We start from the raw sequence: 21,417 nt of genomic DNA on the forward strand, positions 1-21,417 counted from the left end.
GATGGTGAAGGTCTTTCATGATGGAGATATTCCAAAAGATGTTGAAGATATTCTCCATGGTGGAGAGACCAATGTTTGTAATGAAGCTGGCAGAGTTTGCAACCCTCTGCGGCCTTTTCTGATTGTGTGCATTGGAGCCTCCAAACCATCCACGGTACATCTGTTGACATTTGCTAGGGTAACATACTAATTCTTCTCAAGCTCCTAATATGCCTTCTTCATAATTGCATCAATACATTGGGCCCGAGGTAGATCTTCAGTGCTGTTGGTACCCAAGGACTTGAGGCAGCTCAGCCTTTCCACTGCTAACTCCTCAATGATAACTGGTGGTTGAGGTAATTCAGATGAAGGCAGCAGACTTAAAGGAAACACACGAAAATGCTGGAGGAACTCAGCAGGTCAGGCAGTGTCTATGGAGGGAACTGGGCAGTTGATGTTTCAGGTCAAAACCCTTCATTTTGACTGAAAGCCGGAGGGGAGATACCAGATGAATCTGCCCTCTATTTTTCAGTACAGATATAGGGTCTAGACCTGAAACGTCCTCTGTCCATTCACCCCTACAGATGCTGCCTGACCGCTGAGTTCCTCCAGTGTTTTGCACATTGCTCGAGATTAGGGCATCTGCAATCTCTCAAGATTTAAAAGAAAATTAGATTTTGTATTTACGTAACATCTCCAGCATTCTTTACCCAGGAAGGCCGTGCAGCTGGATAATTGGGAGTATTTAGAGAAGAGGTAGAGACAGGGGACTGAGGGCCATGGGACCTGTCACAGAGGAGGAGGAGATTGGGTCTGGGGCAAATTGAATAGCAGGACAGTCTTAAGGATGAGGAGGGGCTGTGGGAAGGATGTGAGCTCCTCACCCCTGTTCCTATTTTCTTATGTTCCTTTAGGATATTCCAGAGAGAATTAAGGTTAAAGAACACTTCCCTAAATGAATCAGCATCAAAATCAGGCTTATTAACGCAAACACGAGGAAATCTGCAGATGTTGGAAATTCAAGCAACACACACAAAATGCTGGTGGAACGCAGCAGGCCAGACAGCATCCATAGGAAGAAGCACAGTCGATGTTTCGGGTCCTTTCCTACCACCTGGATTCACCTTTCACCTTCTGGCTAGTTCTTTCTCTCCTGCCTTTTTATTCTGGCACCTTCCTCCTTCCTTTCCAGTCCTGAAGAAAGGTCTCAGCCCAAAACGTTGACTGCTTATTCCATCATTTTGTGTGTGTTGCTGTAGAAAATGTAGTTAGGTGGGAGATGTAGTAACGTAGTGGACCCACCAATGTAATGGCTAAGGTACTGGGCTGAAGGTTAGGCTGAAGGAGTGAAGATCCAATTCCACTCTACCAACTGCAGGGTTGAAATTCAAGTCATTAAACAAACCAAAGTCAAAGTAAATTTATTATCAAAGTGCATGTATGTCACCATATACAATCCTGAGATTAATTTTCTTACAGGAAAATAAAGACATCAGTTTATGAAAATTTATGGGGAAAAATGAAAATCTATACATAAACAAAGGCTCACAAACAACCAACGTGCAAAGGAAGATAAATTCTGGAAAATAAATAAATAATGCCGAGATCTGGAGCTGTAGAGTTCTTGAAAGTGAGTGTGTACGTTGTGGAGTCAGTTCAGAGTTGAGGTGACTGTGGTTGTCCACACCGGCTTAAGGTCCTGATGGTTGTAGAGTCATAATTGTTCCTGAACGCGGCAGTGTGGGTTGTAAGACTACTGCACCTCCTGCTTTTGGTAGTAGCAAGAAGAGAGCATGGCCTGGAGGATACAGGTCCTTGATGATGGATGCTGCTTTCTTGTGACAGTGCTCCATGTAAATGTGCTCAGTGGTGGGGAGGGCTTTGACTTTGATGGACTGGACTGAAATCAAAATGTTTCAGCTCAGACCAGTATGGAGGGTGTCAGAGGAATGTTCTTTACACAGAGAGGTGGGTGTGAGGAACCCCCTACCTGGGGTTGTGGTAGAGGCAGATCCTTTAGGAGTATTTAAGAAACTCTTAGATAGGCACTGGGATAAAACAAAAATGGAGGGCTATGTAGGAAGTTTTGGTAGTGGGGTGGAGACAGGGCTCTACCAAAGGAGTTGTAAGCGCTCCTTCCTTCCACTAGCCTGCAGCTCACCCTTGGGCAAGGTGTAGCACCTGCTTAGCCCTAGGAGTCCTGGTTATGTGACCACCGATGCCAGGCAGACAATCTCTGAGGAGTATTGATAATGGATGGGGGTGGGGGGGGGGGGTCATCCCTCTTGAAAAGACACTGCCCAGAAGAAGACAATGGTAAACCACTTCTGTAGAAAACTTTGCCAAGAACAATCACGGTCATAGACCACGATCACCCGTGTCATACGACACAGCACATAATGATGATGGTAATGTCGGAGGGAAGGGTTAGATTGATCTTAGAGTAGATTCAAATGTTGTGGGCCAAAGGGCCCGTACCATACTGTAGTGTTCTATGTTCCATTTTCTATGATTTTGTAAGCCTCTTTTTTCCTTTCAATCTTTTTTTATTGATTTAAAAGAATAAGGATAAATACAAACCAGAGGAGAGGTTATCTCAAATACATATATCAATAATAGTACAAAGAAAGAAAGAAATGTACACTGTCAAAATCATATATAGTATTAAGCTAATGTAAAGAGACAAGAGAACCACTTCTCCTCTTAACAGTTCATAGAAAAAAACACTCAAGATTTCCTGTTATTGGAAAAAACCACTAACCTAACCTCTAAGGTCATCTGTCAGCCTCGTTCACTCGAGGAAAACAGTCCCAGTCTATTTAGTCTTTCCTTATAATTCACATCATCCAAACCTTGTAACATTACTGTGAATCCTGCCTGCACCCTCTGTCGTTTACTGATATCCTTGCCACAGTACGACAACTAGTCTGCTCGCAATGCTCCTAGTGTGAGCTCACCAACATCTTGTACAACTATAAAATAACATCCTAACTCTTGTGGTCCTGGCCAATGAAGGCAAGCATGCCAAACTCCTCTTTCACTAGCTACATTTTCAGAACTATGTACTTGTACCCTTAGGTCTCTCTGTTCTATTGGTATTGGTTTATTATTGTTACATGTACCAGGAGACAGTGAAAAGTTTGTCTTGCACGCTGTTTATACAGTTCAAGTCATTACACCATGTATTGAGCGAGAATAAGGTAAAAGAATAAACAATACAAATTAAGAGTAAAATCTACCGAAAAAGTGCAGTGCAGGTAGACAATAAGGGGCAAGATGAGAATGAAATAGGTTGTGAGGCCAAGAATCCATCTTATCATACAAGAGGTCCATTCAAGAGTCTGACAATGTGGGGGGGGGGGTGGAATAGAGGGGGTGCCACGTTAGCATAGTGGTTAGGTCAATGCTTTGCATGGTCAGTGATGAGCAATCTCTGGGATCAATTCCCCACTGCTGTCTGTAAAGAGCTTGTATGTTCTCCCCATGACCAAAGAGGTTTCCTCCAGGTGTTCTGGTTTCCTCCCACATTCCAAAGATGTACAGGTTAGGATTAGTAAATTCCGGGCTTACTATATTGGTGTAGGAGTTGTGGCAACACCTGTGTTCTGCCCCAAGCATGATCCTTGGGCTGTGTTGGTCATTGACGCAAGCAACGTATTTCACTGCATGTTTCAATGTTTTGATGTATGTCGAACAAATAAAGATAAACTAGAGAAACACACAAAATGCTGCAGGACTGATGAAGGGTCTCGGCCCGAAACGTTGACTGTTTATTCTTCTCCATAGATGCTTCCTGACCTGCTTAGTTCCTCCAGCATTGTTTTTTTTGTGTGTTGCTCTGGATTTCCAGCATCTGCAGAATCTCTTGAGTTTATGAAAAGTTGCCCTTGCGCCTGGTGGGGCATGCTTTCAGGCTTTCGTAACTTTTAACCGATGGGAAAGGGGAGAAGGGAGAATATGTGGGCTGGGTGGGGTTTTTGATTATGCTGACTGCTTTGTCAAGGCATGGAAAACTATAGACAAAGTCCAGGAGGGGAGGTTAGTTTCCATGATGTGAAGAGCTGCAATCTCTCCATAGTTCCTTGTGGTCATATTCTCAAGCCTTTGATGTATTGAAATTGAGATCTTAGCAGGTTATACTATTGACTTGCTAGCACCTTGGCGGTGCTCAGAGAAACTTCCCTGCTGATTTTCACCTGATTCCCGCTCTGCCTACAGCATTGGACACAACGAGGTGATCGGGATGTGCCGTGTAGGGAATGCCGCCGACGGACCAGGCCGGGAGCACTGGAATGAAATGCTGGTAAATCCACGCAAGCCCATTGAGCAATGGCACCAGCTGGTTGAGGTGAGAAGCTGGCGTGATGAGTCAGAATCAGGTTGATTATCGCCGATATACATCGGAAATTTGTTTGTGTGCCAGCACGACAGTGCAATACATAGAACAGTTGCTATAACTTGCAGTAAGAAACACATATAAAAATATAAATACTGTAACTAGGGCAAAAAGAGAGCAAAATGTACGATGATGTTCATTGTCCCTTCAGAAAGCTGATGTCAGAGGGGAGAAAGCTTTGCCTGAGTCATTGAATGTGAGTATTCGGTCTCCTGTAACTCCTCCCTGGTGGTAGCAGTGAGAAGAGGGCATGTCCCAGGTGGTGAAGGACTTTCACGATGGATGCCCCCTTTTTCAGGGTCAAAGAAAAACAACTCAAGAGACCAAACTTCAAGTGGTGATACCTTTATTCAGCATGATATGATGGAGAGCTTGCAGCAAAGAGCAAGGCTCTAAATTACAGAGTAATTTCGGCATATTTACTGCTGATAGGTGAATATCCATGACTACTGACATGCAAGTTACACAAGCAGATGGACATGTACGTACCCAGGAGCAAATAAGTACACCATAGTGCAATTATAGAGTAGACAAGTAACTAAATCATAAAAGTGCGTGTTCCTCTTTTTGGCCATCTAGATTCAGTGCTGCATCCTGATTATGAAAGACTGTCTAGTGTCTGCAGGTCTAAGCTTAGGACATTGGGTTACAAGGTTCAAATAGAAAAATTCAAGTTAGCTACTTAGTTCATTAATCCTTTTGTTGACCCTTCCTCCACATTGAGGCATGGCTTTCTGAAGATTTTGTTGATGGTAGGGAGGCTAGTGGAGCTGGCTGAGTTAACGACCCTCTGGACCTTTTTCTGCTCAGCGTATTAGTCCTTCCATACCAGATGGTGATACAATCCACGGTACATTTGTAAGAATTTGCTGGAGTCTTTGGTGACATACCAAATCTCCTTAGACTCCCAATGAAATAAAGCCACTGGTGTGCCTTCTTGGTAATTACATCCATATGTTGAGGAGATCTTACCCAGTACGACTCTATGATTCTAATTAGCAAGAGAAACTGCAGGTTATCCTTGTTTTGCAAGACATTTGTGGAATTAAGACATCCTATAAGAATTACATAGAACATTTGCCTGGATATGATGCATAGGCCTGGCTTACGTCCCTACAAAAGAATGTATTTGCGATGGAGAGAGCGTAATAAACTAATTTCTGTGAGGAGAGATCAGGCAGGATAGGCCGATATCCTCTTGCATTTGAAGAGTGAAAATGAAAACACGCAGAGATTTTCAGGAGCTTGAGGGGGTAAAAGTATAAAAGATGTTTCACCTGATAGGGACGTCAAAGTGTCAAAGTAAGACGATATAGGATTTAGATCAGAAAATGTTACTTCACCTGGAGAGTGGAGAATTTTCAAAGTTCTTCATGGAAGAAGTCTATGCAAGCTTCGAGGCTGAATCTATGCAAGAAGATATCTGATATACACTCTATGACCTCTGTATTAGGCAAACCTGCTTGTTAAATGCAAATAGCTCTTTAGCCAATCATGTGGCAGCAACTCAGTGCATAAAAGCATGCTGACATGGTCAAGAGGTTCAGTGGTTCAAACCAAACACCAGAATGGGGAAGAAATGTGATCTAAATGACTCTGACCATAGAAAGATTGTTAGTACCAGAGGGACTGGTTTGAGCATCTCAGAAACTGCTGATCTCCCGGGATTTTCACACACGACAGTGACTAGTTTACAGAGAATGGTGTGAAAGGCGAAAAAAAAGCATCCAGTTAGTGGCAGTTCTGTGGGCAAAAATGCCTTGTTAATGTGAGAGGTCAGAGGAGAAAGGCCAGACTGGTTGAAGCTGACAAGAAGGTGACAGTAACTCAAATATCCATGCGTTACAGCAGTAGTGTGCAGAAGAGCATCTCTGAATGCACAACGTCGAACCTTGAAGTGGACGGGCTACAGCAGCAGAAGACCGTGAACGTACACTCAGTGGCCACTTTATTAGGTACAGGAGGAACTGAATAAAGTGGCGACTGAGTGTATTTTTAGATAATGGGGGAATCAAGGAATATGTGTTAGTGTAGGAAAGTGGAAGTGAGGTTGAGTAATCAGCCATGATATTACTGAATGGAGAGGAGAACAAGGGACCAAATGACTTCCTACTCCTGTTTCTATGTTCCTAATACTTTGGAAACTTCATTCAAATTATCCGTTGCGCAGCAGATGATTCAACCCTTAGGGTTCAGTTGTAGAAAGTTAGACAACACACATTCTATAAAGTTGATGGGCCTTGAAGTGAAGAAGTTGGAATAAAAACTTCTATAGGTGTGTAGTGGAGAGTATATTGACTCCATATCATGACTTGATATGGAAACACTAATGCCCTTGAACTGAAAACCCTACAAAAAAGTAGTAGATGCAGCCCAGTCCATCACAGATAAGGCCCTTCCCACCACTGAGCAGATCTACATGAAGGATTTTCACAGGAAAGCAGCATCTATCATCGGGACATCCACTGCCCAGGACATGCTCTCTTCTCACTGCTGCCATCAGGAAGAAGGTACAGAAGCCTCGGAACTCGCACCATCATGTTTAGGAACAGTTATCAGGCTCTGGAATCAAAAAGGGTAACTCCACTCAACTTCACTTGCCCCAATTTTGAAATGTTCTCATAATCTGTGAACTCACTTTCAAGGGCTCTTCATCTCATGTTCTCAATATTTATTAATTATTTATTATTATTGTTATTTCTTTCTTTCTGTATTTACACAGTTTGTTGTCTTTTGCACACTGATTCAACACTCAAGTTGGTGCGGTCTTTCATTAATTTTATTTGATTAATCTATTATGGATTTATTAAATACCCAGTAAGAAAATGAACCTCAGTGTTGTATATGGTGATGTATATGTACTTTGATAACAAATTTACTTTGAACTTAATTTTCCTGATTTTTCTTACTACCTCTTCCCTCTTTTTTTTCCAGGAAAAGGTGCTGAACAGTTACATGACAAAGGGATACGCCACTGGCTCAGGTGCCGCCAAGCCAGTGACTATCGTAGTGGAGACTCCTCATTCAGACTGAGAACCCCACTCCACATTGCAGAATGTAAGTGCATTCTGATTTACCCCCGGGAGGGGTGCAAACCGGGTGTAGGAATCAATAAACACAATATCCTTCGGGTCTTGTTTTGACCAACAAACAGCAGGGATTGTGGTTATTAACAGGAAAAACTGCAGATGCTGGAAATCTGAGGGAAAAGAATGGAAAATGCTGAATACTCCCACCAGGTCAGTCAGTGTCTGTGGAGTCGTAGAGTCATAGTCATAGAGAAGTACAGCGCAGAAACAGGCCCTTCGGCCTATCAAGTCCATGCCAAACCATTTAAACTGCCTACTGTCATCGACCTGCACTGGGACCACAGCCGTCCATACCCCAACTATCCATGTACCTGTCTGAATTTCTCTTAAACGTTGAAATCGAGCTTGCACACACCACTTGTGCTGGCAGCTCATTCCTCACTCTCACGACCCTCTGAGTGAAGAAGTTTCCCCTCATGTTCACTTTAACTTCTTACTTTTCACCCTTAACCCATTACCTCTGGTTGGAGTCCCACCCAAGCTCAATGAAAAAAGCCTGCTTGCATTTACCCCATCTGTCCCCTCTATAGGGAGGGAAAGTGTTAATATTTCAGGTTGAAAACCCTTCATCAAAAGAGGAGGAGAGAGAGAGAGAGTTATCAGAACAGCTCCAGATGAACCAAAAGGGAATATCTGTAAAAGGGTGAAATAATGTGGCCACTAAATGAACAATTGGGTTCCTTGTCTGTGGATTGAGTTGAGCGACAAAGAAACTGAATCAAAAGAAATTATCCACCGATCCCTCGAAGCTGCCATAAAAGTTGATAGGGGATGTTGGCCGTCATTAGTTGAAGGGTTGAATTCAAAAACCGCGAGATAATGTTGCAGTTCTGTAAAATCTTGGGTAGACCATACTTGGAGTATTGTGTTCAGTTCTGATCACCTCATTATAGGAAGGGTGTGGAAACTTTAGAGAGGATGCAGAGGAGATTTATGTGTATAAGATGATGAGAGGCAATGATCGTGTAGATAGTCAGAGGCTTTTTCTCAGGGCTGAAATGGCTGACACGAGAGGGTACAGTTTTAAGGTGCTTGGAAGTAAGTACAGAGGAGATGTCAGGGGTAGGTTTTTTACGCAGAGAGTGGTGAGTGTGTGGAATGGGCTGCCGGCGACGGTGGTGGAGGCGGATGTGATAGGGTCTTTTAAGAGACTCCTGGACAGGTACATGGAGCTAAGAAAAATAGAGGACTATTGGTAATCCTATGTAATTTCTGAAGTAAATACATGCTCGGCACAGCATTGTGGGCTGAAGGGCCTGTATTGTGCTGTAGGTTTTCTATGTTTCTATCTACCAGGATGCTGTCTGGATTAGAGAGCATGTCTTGTGAGAATAGGTTGCGCAAACTAGAGCTTTTCTCTTTGGGGGAGGATAAGAGGTGACTTGATAGAGGTGTACAAAATGGCAAGAGGCCGAGATTGATTAGATAGCCAGAGACTTTTTCCCAGGACAGAAACGACTAATAAAATGGCTAATATGTATTGAATTGTACTGCTGCTGTCAAGTTAACAAATTTCATGACATAGGCCGGTGATTTTAAATCTGATTCTGATTTGTAATTTTGGGGTGATAGGAGGGAAGTATAAGGGAGAAGCCAGAGCTAAGTGTTTTACACAGAGTGGTGGGTGCATGGACACCCTGCCAGGGGTGGTGCTAGAAACAGATATATTAGGGGCATTTAAGAAACTCTTGGGTAGGCACATGGACAATAGAAAAATGGAGGACTATGTAGGAGGAAATGGTTAAATTGATCTTAGAGCAGGTTAAAAGGTTGGCACAACATCATGGGCTGAGGGTGCCCGTACTCTGCTGTAGTGTTCTATGCTTTATAAACAGAGCAGTGTTTCAAGAGAGAGAAGCTAGTAACTTGGCAAATTGGTTTATTATTGTTACATGAACTGAGATACAATGAAAAAGACTTTGTTTTGCATGTCATCCATGCAGATCATTCATTACATCATTGCAGTGAGGTAGTTCAAGATAAAACAATAGTGGAATGCAGAATAAAGTGTTACAGTTTCAGGGAGAATTCAGACAATAAGGTGCATGGGCATGTGAGGTCTACCAGGGGATAAAGGCCATGATGAGGACGGACTGAGTCAGAGGGAGATTCAAAGTAACATAGGTGCTGCGATACACAAAGAACTGGAGGAATAAATAGTCAATGTTTCCGTCCGAGACATCAGAACCAGAATTGGAATCCTGTTTAATATATATCGTGGAATTTGTTAACTTAGCAGCATCAGTACAATGCAATATATGACAGAGAGATAAAGAAAGCTGTGAATTGCAGTAAGAATATATAATAGTTAAATTAAGTAAGTAGTGCAAAAATAGGAAGTAAAAAAATAATGAGGTAGTGTTCATGGGTTCAATGTCCATTCCCAAATTGGATGGCAGAGGAGAAGAAGCAGTTCCTGAATCATTGAGTGTGTGCCTTCATGCTTCTGTACCTCCTTCCTGACGATAACAATGAGTTGAGGGCATGTCCTGGGTGGTGGAGGCCCTTAATGATGGACACTGCCTTTCTGAGGCTCCGCTCCTTGAAGATGACCTGGATACTACGGAGGCTAGTGCCCATGACAGAGCTGGCTAATTTTACAGCTCTCTGTAACTTTCATCAGCACTGAAAAAGAAGGGGGAAGAAGCCAGAATAAGAAAGTGGGGGGAAGTTATTCTGGTTTCTTTCCCCTCCCAATGAAAGGCTCTTGGCCGGAAATGTTGACTGTTTATTCCCCTCCATAGATGCAGCCTGACCTGCTGAGTTCCTCCAGCATTTTGTGACGTTGCTCTAGATTTCCAGCATCTGCAAAATCTCTTGTGTTTGGAAAGTTCAGTGAGGGAGTCAAGGAGAGCACTTCAGACAGAGCAAGGGCCAATGTCTCCAATATGTTTCATACGACAGTTAGGGTGTCAATAATCCAATGATTAGGATTAAGAGCAAGATTATCTTTAGCTTTATTTATCACATGTAAACGGAAAGATCGAAGCATACAGTGAAATCTCTCGTTTGTGTCAATGACCAACACAGACTGAGGATATGCTGGCATGGGGAGGGAGGCAGCCCACAAATGTGCCAACATAGCATGCCCACAGCCTACTAACCCAAATGTTTTGGGAATGTGGGAGGAAACAGGAGCACCCGGAGAAAACACGCGTGGCCACAGGAAGAACATATAAATTCTTCACGGAAAGCAGCAGGGATTGGCACTGTCAGGAGTTACACTAGCCGCTACGCTACCACAAAACAAAGTGAATATCTTCACTTCACCATGGGTGCCAAGGTAGCGTTGTGCTGTTACAGCTCAGGGCCTCGGAGTTTGGAGTTCAATTCTGGCAAGTTTGTACTTTCCTTCCCATGTGCGTGAGGGCTTCCTCCGAATGCTTTGGTTTCCTCCACAGTCCAAAGATATACCAGTTAGGAGGTTAATAGGTCATTGTAAATTCTCCTGTGATTAGTCTAGCGGGTTGGAGGGTGGCACAACTGGAAAGGCCGTAAGGGCCTGTTCTGTGCTATATCTCATAATTAAATATAAGTACAGTAAATAAACACGCATCACTTGTTTTGTCTTTATCTCACCCTCTCTCTCACAGGGACATGAGAAGACAACAGTGCTATTTTTTCTTTTCTTCAGTTTGTAAATCCTTCACCACGAAAGAGAAAGAGAGAGGGAGAATGGGGAAAAAGAGGGGAAGAGGGATTGAAGCCATTCGCGCCCCCCCTCCCACCACCACCACTGTAGCCTGCTGAGACACTGATGCTCAGTCGAGCGAGCAAGAGAGAGGTGGACGTTGAAGGCGAGGCTCGCGGGTTCACCCAAGGTTCATACCACTTGCGTTGGCGCACCTGAGGCGAGCCTCTGACTGAGCTGCGGCTCTTCCTCTATAGACTCGAGGGGCGTTTAGCCAGAGCCAAGTGGAAGGTTTCGAGAGACACATCGGCGGAAACGGTTCTGAGCAGCAAAGAGAAATTCCACTTCAAACGCATGTTTCACCATGTCGTGGATGTGTGTGCCTTGGATGCATTATATGTCAGTGGGAAACTATTGCCTCCACCGGACCCTATTTCCAGTATTCCCACTGAGTCAACTTTTCCTGAAAATTCCCACCTGCTGGAGAAGGCCCCTGGATTTGCTTCTCAACTCGGATTTTGGAGGAACTCTCTGACTGTTCCAACTGACCTCAGAGCAGCCTTGCTTTACGTTTAGCACCAGGTTTCAGATCTAGAGGTGGGAGGAATTGGGAGGGACGTAAGTTTAACTTGTGCCACCCTTCAGTCAACTGACGGTCAGGAGAACCAGTGATTTCACATTTCTACCTGCCGACTTTTTGCTCTCAATTGAAGCCATGGGTGAGTGCCTCTGGGAAAGGGGGGTTTAAGAGCAATGATCCACCTCATAACGTGTCATTTCCCACCCAAAAAGAGAGGTTAAACTTACTGCTGACTCTACACAGGGGCAAGGAGTTTTCCTACCTCTCCTTGCTCAATGCCCTTCGTCTCTTGGTCAGAGCCTTTGGGATGAATGTTGATGTTTAAGAAGGCTGTCCAGTTGATTCTTGGGAACAGGTAAACAATGTTTTGTAAATAGGGCAATGTTTCTGTTTCCCATCCTTGGGGAGGTTTGTTGACTCTCGAGAATGGTTGTCAATGGATGCAATCTCAAGGGTCCACTTCATGCATCTAGGAGTTCACCTCTCGGACAGAACTTTCTTTCCCCTAAACCCAAACATGGACTGAGTTGCCTCATGCAAGTCGTCACTAGATCTTCACCTGGCTCTGATATTGACAGCTCATATCCAATGGGATGAAATGTTCCCCTCTCTCGTCCCACCCTTTGCATCCGTGGTGACGGGGCAATAGTTTCTCAATCCCTCACTTTTCTTCCTCCGGTTTGGTTGTGAAATTGGACCTGGAAGTAGGAATGTCTGACTTCAAAACCTAGTCCCAAGCTGGACCTCCTTTGCCCTGTGAAACAGAGACATTCTGGGACCAATGAGTAGTATGGGAACATTCAGGAGAAAATGGGGATTGGTAACTCACCCAATGCATTTCAAAGTATCTTCTGGAATAGCTCAATCAAGGGCTCATCTGTGTAATCCAGAGACGAACCACACAGCTACCTGCAGGCCAGTTCTGGTTCAGGTACCAATATGTTTAGCCCTGAGGCAGGAGGTTGTGCATCCATGTTCCACACTTGTGACAATTCTGAATGATGTCCGTGTGGGGATGGATAACTCTATCATTCTCCATCCTGCACGGAGATTATATATCCAGGAAAAGATGGCCCCTTTATCCTCTAATTGGCAGCACTGTGGCAGACTACTGTCGCTAATAATCCTCTGCCTCTTAAACTCGGGGCCATTGACGCTGATGGGATAAACTTGGAAACACAGCACTGGCACAAGGAAGAGTTCTTCGGTTTCCCTCTGGAATATGGGGTTGGACATGGAGGAGGTCAGAATTGTTCCTCTTTCTTTTCCTGAAAAATCTGTAAATGCTTTCAGGGGTTCAAGGTTGAGAACCACAGGATTTTGTGTTATAGGGGAGTCTCGGTTTTGGTTACAAAATTGTTGAGGCTAGATTAGCTCAGTCTAAATCATACTGAAGGAGTTTCGGTCAGCTGAGTGACCAGTTCCTGCTCCCAGTCCTAATTTTCTCCTGAAGGTAGAGGTCTGATAGTTGAGACAGGGAGGACCTTCCCATTTCGAGCATGTGCACTGGGAATGTCCTCAGGAACTCTCAGCTGAAGTCCCACTGTCAAATGTGAAATGTCCTCAGCAAAGATTCTGTCCTCACCCTGTGCTGTTCAGTGAATGGAAATAGTCAGTGGTTTGAGTTCAGGATTTTCTTTACACAGAGAGTGGTGGGTGTGGGGAACATGCTGCCAGGGGCGGTGGTGGAGGCAGATGTAACAGTGGCATTTAAGAGGCTGTTAGACACATGAATACAAGGGAACGGAGGGATATGGATCATGCGCAAGCAGAAGAAATTCAGTTTAATTTGGCACTGTGTTTAGCACCAAAATTGTGGGCTGAAGGGCCTGTTTCAGTGCCATATTGTTCTATGTCCTGTGTTCTAAGATACATGGACAAGGGATCATCAGTCAATTATATTCATCCAGACTTCCAAAAAACAGGCATTAAAGCTCCACACAGAAAGTTTAACAAAAGTGGGAGTCCATGGAATTGGAGCTGAACTATTTGCGTAGATGGGCGGTCATGGAGGAGGTCGAGACACAAGAGATTGCAGGTGTGGGAATCTGGAGCAAAAAAAAACAAAACTGCTGGAGGAGCTCAGCAGATCAGGCAGCATCTGTGGAGGAAAATGGACTGTACATGCATAACAATGATTTCTTTATTTATAGAGTACTTTTCAGACACAATGTAGTTCAAAGAGCTTTACAATGGCATAAAAGTGCAAAATTTAAAAAAAAATGAAAATAAAGGACAAAAAGATGCTCATGAAAAGTAGGTTAAGTAAATAAGATTTGAGCTGGTGTTTAGCTGTGTCAACTGAGTCTGCATCCTTTATAGTTTAGGTATTGAATTCCACAGTTTAGGAGCGTAGTTCAAAAAAGCTGACCTGCCAATTATCTTTTGAGAGAAATTGTTTAAATTTAAGAGATCGGTGGAAGACTTGCCTGTCCTCCACCTGTCTTTGCATCATCTATAAATAACCATCAATTCCATCGTCCAAATCATTGACATACAGCATGAAAATTGACCCAACACTGATCCGCAGAACACCAATGTTGCCAGTAGCCAATCAGAAAAAGCCTCTTTTATTCCCACTCTTTGCCTTCTGCCAGTCAACCAGCCTTCTGCCCTTCCTAGTATTATGTAGTATGATGGTTTCTATCTCACTCCACAGATACTGCCTGATCTGCTGAGTTCCTCCAGCAGTTTGCTGTCATACACGAGAATGGATTGCATTGGCAGGATGTAATAGTGACTTATCCAGGCATCCACACTAAAGCCTTAGACATATGAACAAGCCTAGTTCAAAGAACCAAGTGTGAGTGTCAGTTTGCTGATGGCGGGGTCAGAAAGTGACGGGGGACACTGCAGGGTTAGGGGCATGCAGGCAGGCAATGGCTCAGTGCGAGGAATTGTGCACGTACGGAAGTTAGATCAAAGTGTTTGTCAAATGTTGAGAAACTGGGGAACTTGGATGAGTGGGGAAAATAGTAGATAAGCGTAGAAGTCACTGAAACCTATCAGAAGGATACAGACTATCCTGGCAAGGCTGAGGGAGTGTGATGTGCTTAGCTGCCTGCTACTGAGAGGAGATGCATTGTATTATATCAACAGCCTGCACAGCCGAGACTTTCATTCTCTCAAATATGGAAGATCGAGGGATGATCTGATTAGCTTCTTTAATAGGATTAAAGGATTTGATGAAGTAGATGGAGAGACAGCACTTCCATAACATCAGGGCGTAACCTTATAATGTCTGCCAGCCTGCTCAGAACCAAGTGTTGAAAAAGACTAAGGATCTCCAAGTCCCTCAGCTGTCCAGGGATCAATACAGAATTGTCCTGCCAAGGATTTTAGTTGGCAAAGTAAAGAACTAGAAGTAAAGTAAAGGTCGCCCATGATCTAGTGGAATGTTGGCCAAGTTTCAAGAGACTGAGAGGTCTCCTGTGGGAAGGTATTGAATGGTTTGGAAGAAACACCATTGGAATTCTAAGGCTATACAGTCTGGTCCTAGAGACTCCCACTCAAGGAAGCATCCTCTCCACATCCACTCTATCCAGGCCTTTCAATATTTGATAGCTTTCAATGAGATGTCCCCTCATTCTTCTAAACATGTCAAAAGCCTTCTGAAACTCCAAGTAAAGAACATCCACTGACTCTCCATTTTCCATCCCACCTGTTATTTCCTCAAAATTCCAACAGATTTGAGCAGAGATCAGTGGTTTTTCAGTCAATGAGAACATTTAAGATCAAAACCCTGCAAAAGTCAAGTCTCATTGACCTATGTTTGGTCCGTGTCTTTTCCTACCCATGTACCTGTCTAAATGTCTCTTAAATGTTATAAATGTATCCATCTCTGCTACTTTCACTGTCTACTCTAACATTATGAGAGACATAGATAGAGTGGACAGGGAATATCTGATTTCCAGGGTTGAAATGTCTAGTATCAGAGGGCACTGAAGGTGAGAGGGAGATATGAGGGGTAATTTTTTTTACTCGGAAAGTGGTGGATGCACTGTCTGGTATGGTGGTAGAGGCAACACACATTAGAGGCTTTTAAGAAATGTTTGGCTAGGCACATGGATGTAGGGAAGATGGAGGGAGATTGACTTGGTGTAGGTAGGAGGGATTAGTGTTTTGGTGTTTTTAATTTGCTTATTAACTGGTTCAGCACAACGTTCTGTATCGAGTGGCCCGTCCTGAACTGTAATGTTCCATGTTCTATATACCACCCACTCCCTAAGTTTAAGGTGAGAGGGGAAAGATTTAAAAATGTTTTAAATATTTCTTTCTCACCTTAAACCTACACTCCCTAATTTCAGAGTCCCCTACCCTGAGGGAAGCAATATAACTATTCATTTTATCTATGCTCCCTGTGATTTTATAAACCTTGAGAAGGTCACTCAGCCTCCTATACAGCAGGTGAAGCAGATCATAGAACATATACAGAACAGTAGAAGCCCTTTGGCCCACAATGTTCTGCCAACCCTTTCATCTACTTCTAGATCAATCTAACCCTACCCTCCCACAGAGCCCTCCCTTTTAGCTTATTTAAGAGTTTATTAAATGTCCCTAATTAATCTGCCTCTACCACCAATGTTGGCAGTGTGTCCCATGGATCTATAAGACCATAAGACATAGGAGCAGAATCAGGCCATTTGGCACATCAAGTCTTCTTTGCCATTCCATCATGGCTGATTTATTATCCTTCTCAACCCCATTTTCCTGCCTTCTACCCATAATCTTTGATTCCCCAACTAATCAACAACCTATCAACCTCCGCTTTAAATATACCCAATGACTTGGCCTCCACAGCCATCTGTGGCAATGAATTCCACAGATTCACTACCTTATGACTAAAGAAATTCCTTCTCTCCTCATCTGTGTTCTAAATGGATGTCCCTCTATTCTGAGGCTATGCAGTCTGGTCCTAGAGACCCCCACTCAAGGAAGCATCCTCTCCACGTCCACTCTGTCTAGGCCTTTCAATATTTGATAGCTTTCAATGAAATCTCCACTCATTCTTCTAAACATGTCAAAAGCCTTCTGAAAGTCTAAGTAAAGAACATCCACTGACTCTCCATTTTCCATCCCGCCTGTTATTTCCTCAAAAAATTCCAATCGACTCCTCATAAGGCAATTTATTATGTGCCCCTATGTACCCTGAAACCTTATCCTTGATAATGAACTCCAACATCTTCTCGACCACTGAAGTCAGGCCAACTGGCCTGTTATTTCCTTTTTCTGCCTACCTCCCTTCTTAAAGAGTGGAGTGACATTTTGAGCGACACACAAAAAATGCTGGAGGCCAGGCAGCATCTATGGAAAAAAAGCAGTCGATGTTTCAGGCTGAAATCCTTCAGCAGGACTGGAGAAAAAAATGCTGAGTAGATTTGAAAGGTGGGGAGGAGGTGTTTCTCTCCCCCACCCCCCCACCACCTTTCTAATCTACTCCTCAACATTTTTTCTCCAGTGCTGCCAAAGGGTTTTGGCCCGAAACGTCAACTGTGCTTTTTTCCATAGTTGCTGTCTGGCCTGTTGAATCCCTCCAGCATTTTGAGTGGGTTGCTCGGATTTCCAATATCAGCAGTTCTTTTCATGTTTGTGGAGTGACATTTTGCATCGCTCTTTGTAAAGTTCCCGACTATCCTTAGAACTTTAGTTCTTCTGTCTAAAAACGTTCTTATGAATCTTCTGTGCTCCCCTCCAGCCAAAACCACCCACAATTCCCTGTTGGTGTGGTCTTATGAATAACATTGTATTGTAACTTGTGCAATTGTAATTCGATGATTTACAAATCCCAGTATTCTATGCTATTATGAGGGGTATAGATAAGGTAAATTCAAGTTGGTTGTTTCAACTGAGGTTGTGTGAGGCTAGAACTAGAGGTCATGGGTTAAGGGTGAAAGTTGAAATGCTTACGGGGAACATGAGGAAGAACTTCTTCACTCAGGCTAGTGAGAGTGTGGTACAAACCACCAGCAGAAGAGGTTGATGCGGAGTCGATTTCAACTTTTAAGAGAAATTTGGATAAGAATATAAGGGGAGCCTTTCTCATAGCCTACCCAACAGACACCCCTTAACACCACTGAACCAGCTTAGCTAGTCACTTGTCTGTGGCTAATCTTGGGATCTTGCGGGATTTCTAATGCCCTGTGGTATGAGGGTGATCATACATAAATCAGCAGCTCTTTGAGATGTGCTGAACTCCGCTATGTAAATGCAAGTAGCTGTTTTTACATGGAGCGTGGAGGTCTGGGCAACTAGGGAATAATCGGACAGTTGGAAGGGTCGGTTGACAGGATATTGAGAGACACCCATCAGCACCTGTTATGGACTAGCACTATCAAACTCGGTGACAGAAGCCCAAGCCACTGATTGGCACCAGGTCTTCATGTTCTCTTACAGTGAGGTTTGCCTGATGTTACCGACGGGTTGGGACGAGGGTGGGGAACCAAGTTTACCCTTCTCCATTTTTGCATGTGGTGTCTTGTCAAGTGGCATGCAGAGGCAAGGAGTTATTTGTTTCTTTAGCGCAGAGGGGAAGCGGGGGAAGAAAACAAAATCTCAAATCCAACCTCGTAAATCGAATTCATCCATAGTGACTGTTTGTGGGACGTTTTCCAGTCTGTGTCAAAATATACGTATCCAAAAAATCACACACACATACACTCAAAGCCATAAATGCAGAAGAAATAAATGTAATTATTTTCCCTTTTATTTGAACTGGTTGTGTTAATTCCGCGCACACTGTGGCTGAACTGTTAAATAAAACATTCATGACTTATGTTGAAGTCTCTCTCTCTCTCTCTCTCTCTCTCTCACTAAGGCTATGCATTGTATGTAAGTGTGATAAGGCTCTGTAACCTTCTCACTGGGCTCCTATACAAACTCGGCTCGTCAGCTAACTCTGCCAACAGCCACATGACTCAACAGCGAGAAGGCCACCTTTCATAAATAATATGTCGAGGGTTGGTATGATTTGGGTTTCAACCAGACAGGAACGTCGTGATGTTCCGATTTAAGAAACCTCGATTTGAGTGAATGCTGTGTAAATACTGCTTGTGTACAGTTCTCAGTAGCCCAGAAATGACAGATCAATCACCACATAAAATTATAAAGAAAGTACATTTACTAATTTCTGCTTTATCAACAGTTATTAAAAGAAAGAAGAAAACAAAATAAGAGAGCCTATTACAGTTAGACCAGTCTAAAGGTGCAAATGACCATTGGAGCTCATTTCTTCCAAAGCTGGGTATAACCGTCACCCATGGCGCCAAGACCGCGGTCTGGGTGAAAGCACTCACCGCAGTCCAAACTTCCTTCAAACTCCGTCTCAAGCAAATTGGCTCTCTCTCGGGAGTATTGGCCCTTCCTCCTCATCTGCACAAAGCACCTCTTGCAACGGGAACTCTCCTTCCAACGGCATTCTGTAGCATCTTCCCTTGTGCCCCACTCCGCAGCTCCCACCAGACTACTGCCCGCCACAAATTTCTCTCCTCCCTGCTCCCTCTAGAACTTTCTCCGGATCCCACCATCCTGGCAGGCTGGCACAACACTCCTGAGTTGAACGACAGGGCTTCTTGTCTTTAGGCAGAACCGAAACATTCTACCAGAGGTCACACAGCTTTTGCATAAAACTGCTAAAATGAAATACCTACAGCATAGCAATAGAAATCTTAACCAGGGCATTATAACTCTATGCTTTACAAACCATTCACTATGTGAATCCATCATTGTCATCTTTACTATCCTGTGGCCTCCTCTATATCACCAAGACCTATATCACTGAGGTGTTGCTCATCCAACATGACCTCATCATGGAAATAAAGGAAAGTGTGGTCCAACATGCCAGAATGGGAATGGGAAGACAAATTGAAACAGGTGGCCACTAGGAAATCCTGCTTTTTGTGGGGGATAGAACAAAGGTACTTGATGATGTGGTCCTCCAATCTACATCAGTTTCACTGATATAGGGCAAGCCACTGCAGGAACACTGGACACAGTAGATAACCTCGAAAGACTCGCAGAAGTGTCACCTCACCTGGAAAAACTGGGGCCCTGAATGGTAGAGAGGGAGGAAGTGTAGTTGCAAGTGTAGAACTTGTTACACTTGCAGGGGTAAGTGCCAGGAGGGAGATCAGTAGGGAGGGACAAGTTGTCAAAGGAATGACAAAGAGAGCCATTGAGAGCCATTGGTTCACTGTCAATAGACAATAGGTGCAGGAGTAGGCCATTCGACCCTTCGAGCCAGCACCGCCATTCGCTGTGTGATCATGGCTGATCATCCACAATCAGTATCCAGTTCCTGCCTTATCCCCATAACCTTTGATTCCGCTATTTTTAAGAGCTCTATCCATCTCTTTTTTGAAAGCATCCGGAGACTTGGCCTCCACAGCCTTCTGGGGCAGAGCAGTCCATATATCCACCACTCTCTGGGTGAAAAAGTTTTTCCTCAACTCCGTTCTAAATGGCCTACCCCTAATTCTTAAACTGTGGCCTCCGGTTCTGGACTCACCCATCAGCGGGAACATGCTTCCTGCCTCCAGCGTGTCCAATCCCTTAATAATCTTATATGTTTCAATAAGATCCCCTCTCAGCCTTCTAAATTCCAGAGTATACAAGCCCAGTCGCTCCAATCTTTCAACATATGATAGTCCCGCCATCCCGGGAATTAACCTTGTGAACCTACGCTGCACTTCCTCAAATTTGGAGACCAAAACTGCACACAGTACTCCAGGTGTGGTCTCACCAGGGCCCTGTACAGCTGCAGAAGGACCTCTTTGCTCTTATACTCAATTCCCCTTGTTATGAAGGCCAGCATGTCATTAGCTTTCTTCACTGCCTGCTGTACTTGCATGCTTGCTTTCAGTGATTGATGTACGAGAACACCTAGATCTCGTTGTGCTCCCTCTTTTCCTAACTTGACTCCATTTAGATAATAATCTGCCTTCCTGTTCTTCCAACCAAAGTGGATAACCTCACATTTATCCACATTAAACTGCATCTGCCATGCATCTACCCACTCACCCAGCCTGTCCAAGTCACCCTGCATTCTCATAACATCCTCCTCACATTTCACACTGCCACCCAGCTTTGTGTCATCGGCTGATGAGACAAGGAGCCTTAGGACTGAAGTTGGGGACCAGTGTCAATCTGTAAGTGTATCATTACAAGGCATTACTGAAATCATCTGCCCTATTACTGGGTTCAAGCACCTTCAGTCATTGGCTGTGAGTCAGGCACTTTCACGCTGTCATCCCCCAGGACATTGTCACCACTGGTGCCCATGGCTGTCTGTCAAATCTGGCGCCGTCCATAATTATTTGCTGTGAGTGGGGAGGGTTTAAGTGAGGAGGATTTTGTCTCAGATCTCCAGCGGGGAGAAGTGATGGTAGATGTCGGACGAGAGACAACTGGTAATATATTAATTTAGGAATGAGATAGGGAGAGATTTCATCTCTCAGAGGATGGTGAATCCAGAATCACAATCAGGTTTATTATCTCTGGCATACATCGGGAAATTTGTTGTTTCTTGATTAGTAAGAGTGCCAAAGGTTACGGGGGAGAAGGGAGGAGAATGGGGTTGCGAGGGTTAATAGATCAGCCTTGATGGAATGGCGGAGCAGACTCAATGGGCTAATTCTGCTCCCATGTCTCATGGAGCTGAAGTAGAAGATCAGCCTGGATTTTATTGAAAGCTGGAGCATTACATAACGTATACTATAAATTACAATAAGGAATATATCTTTAAAAA

At 43.9% G+C, this 21,417-nt stretch overlaps 1 protein-coding gene across 1 annotated transcript in view; it reads left to right on the forward strand.

Moving 5' to 3' along the window:
- syt3 (synaptotagmin III) overlaps positions 1-18,436 on the forward strand; it is a 146,292-nt gene extending 127,856 nt beyond the window's left edge. The window contains exons 7-9 of the mRNA XM_063062532.1: positions 4,198-4,327; positions 7,310-7,432; positions 11,058-18,436. Coding sequence (XP_062918602.1) covers positions 4,198-4,327; positions 7,310-7,408 — 229 coding nt within the window. The 3' untranslated portion in view covers positions 7,409-7,432; positions 11,058-18,436. The remainder of the gene's footprint in view (positions 1-4,197; positions 4,328-7,309; positions 7,433-11,057) is intronic.
- The last annotated feature ends 2,981 nt before the right edge of the window (positions 18,437-21,417 follow it).

Source organism: Mobula hypostoma, chromosome 11 (assembly GCF_963921235.1).
Source record: "Mobula hypostoma chromosome 11, sMobHyp1.1, whole genome shotgun sequence".
NCBI classification, from domain to species: Eukaryota; Metazoa; Chordata; class Chondrichthyes; order Myliobatiformes; family Myliobatidae; genus Mobula; species Mobula hypostoma.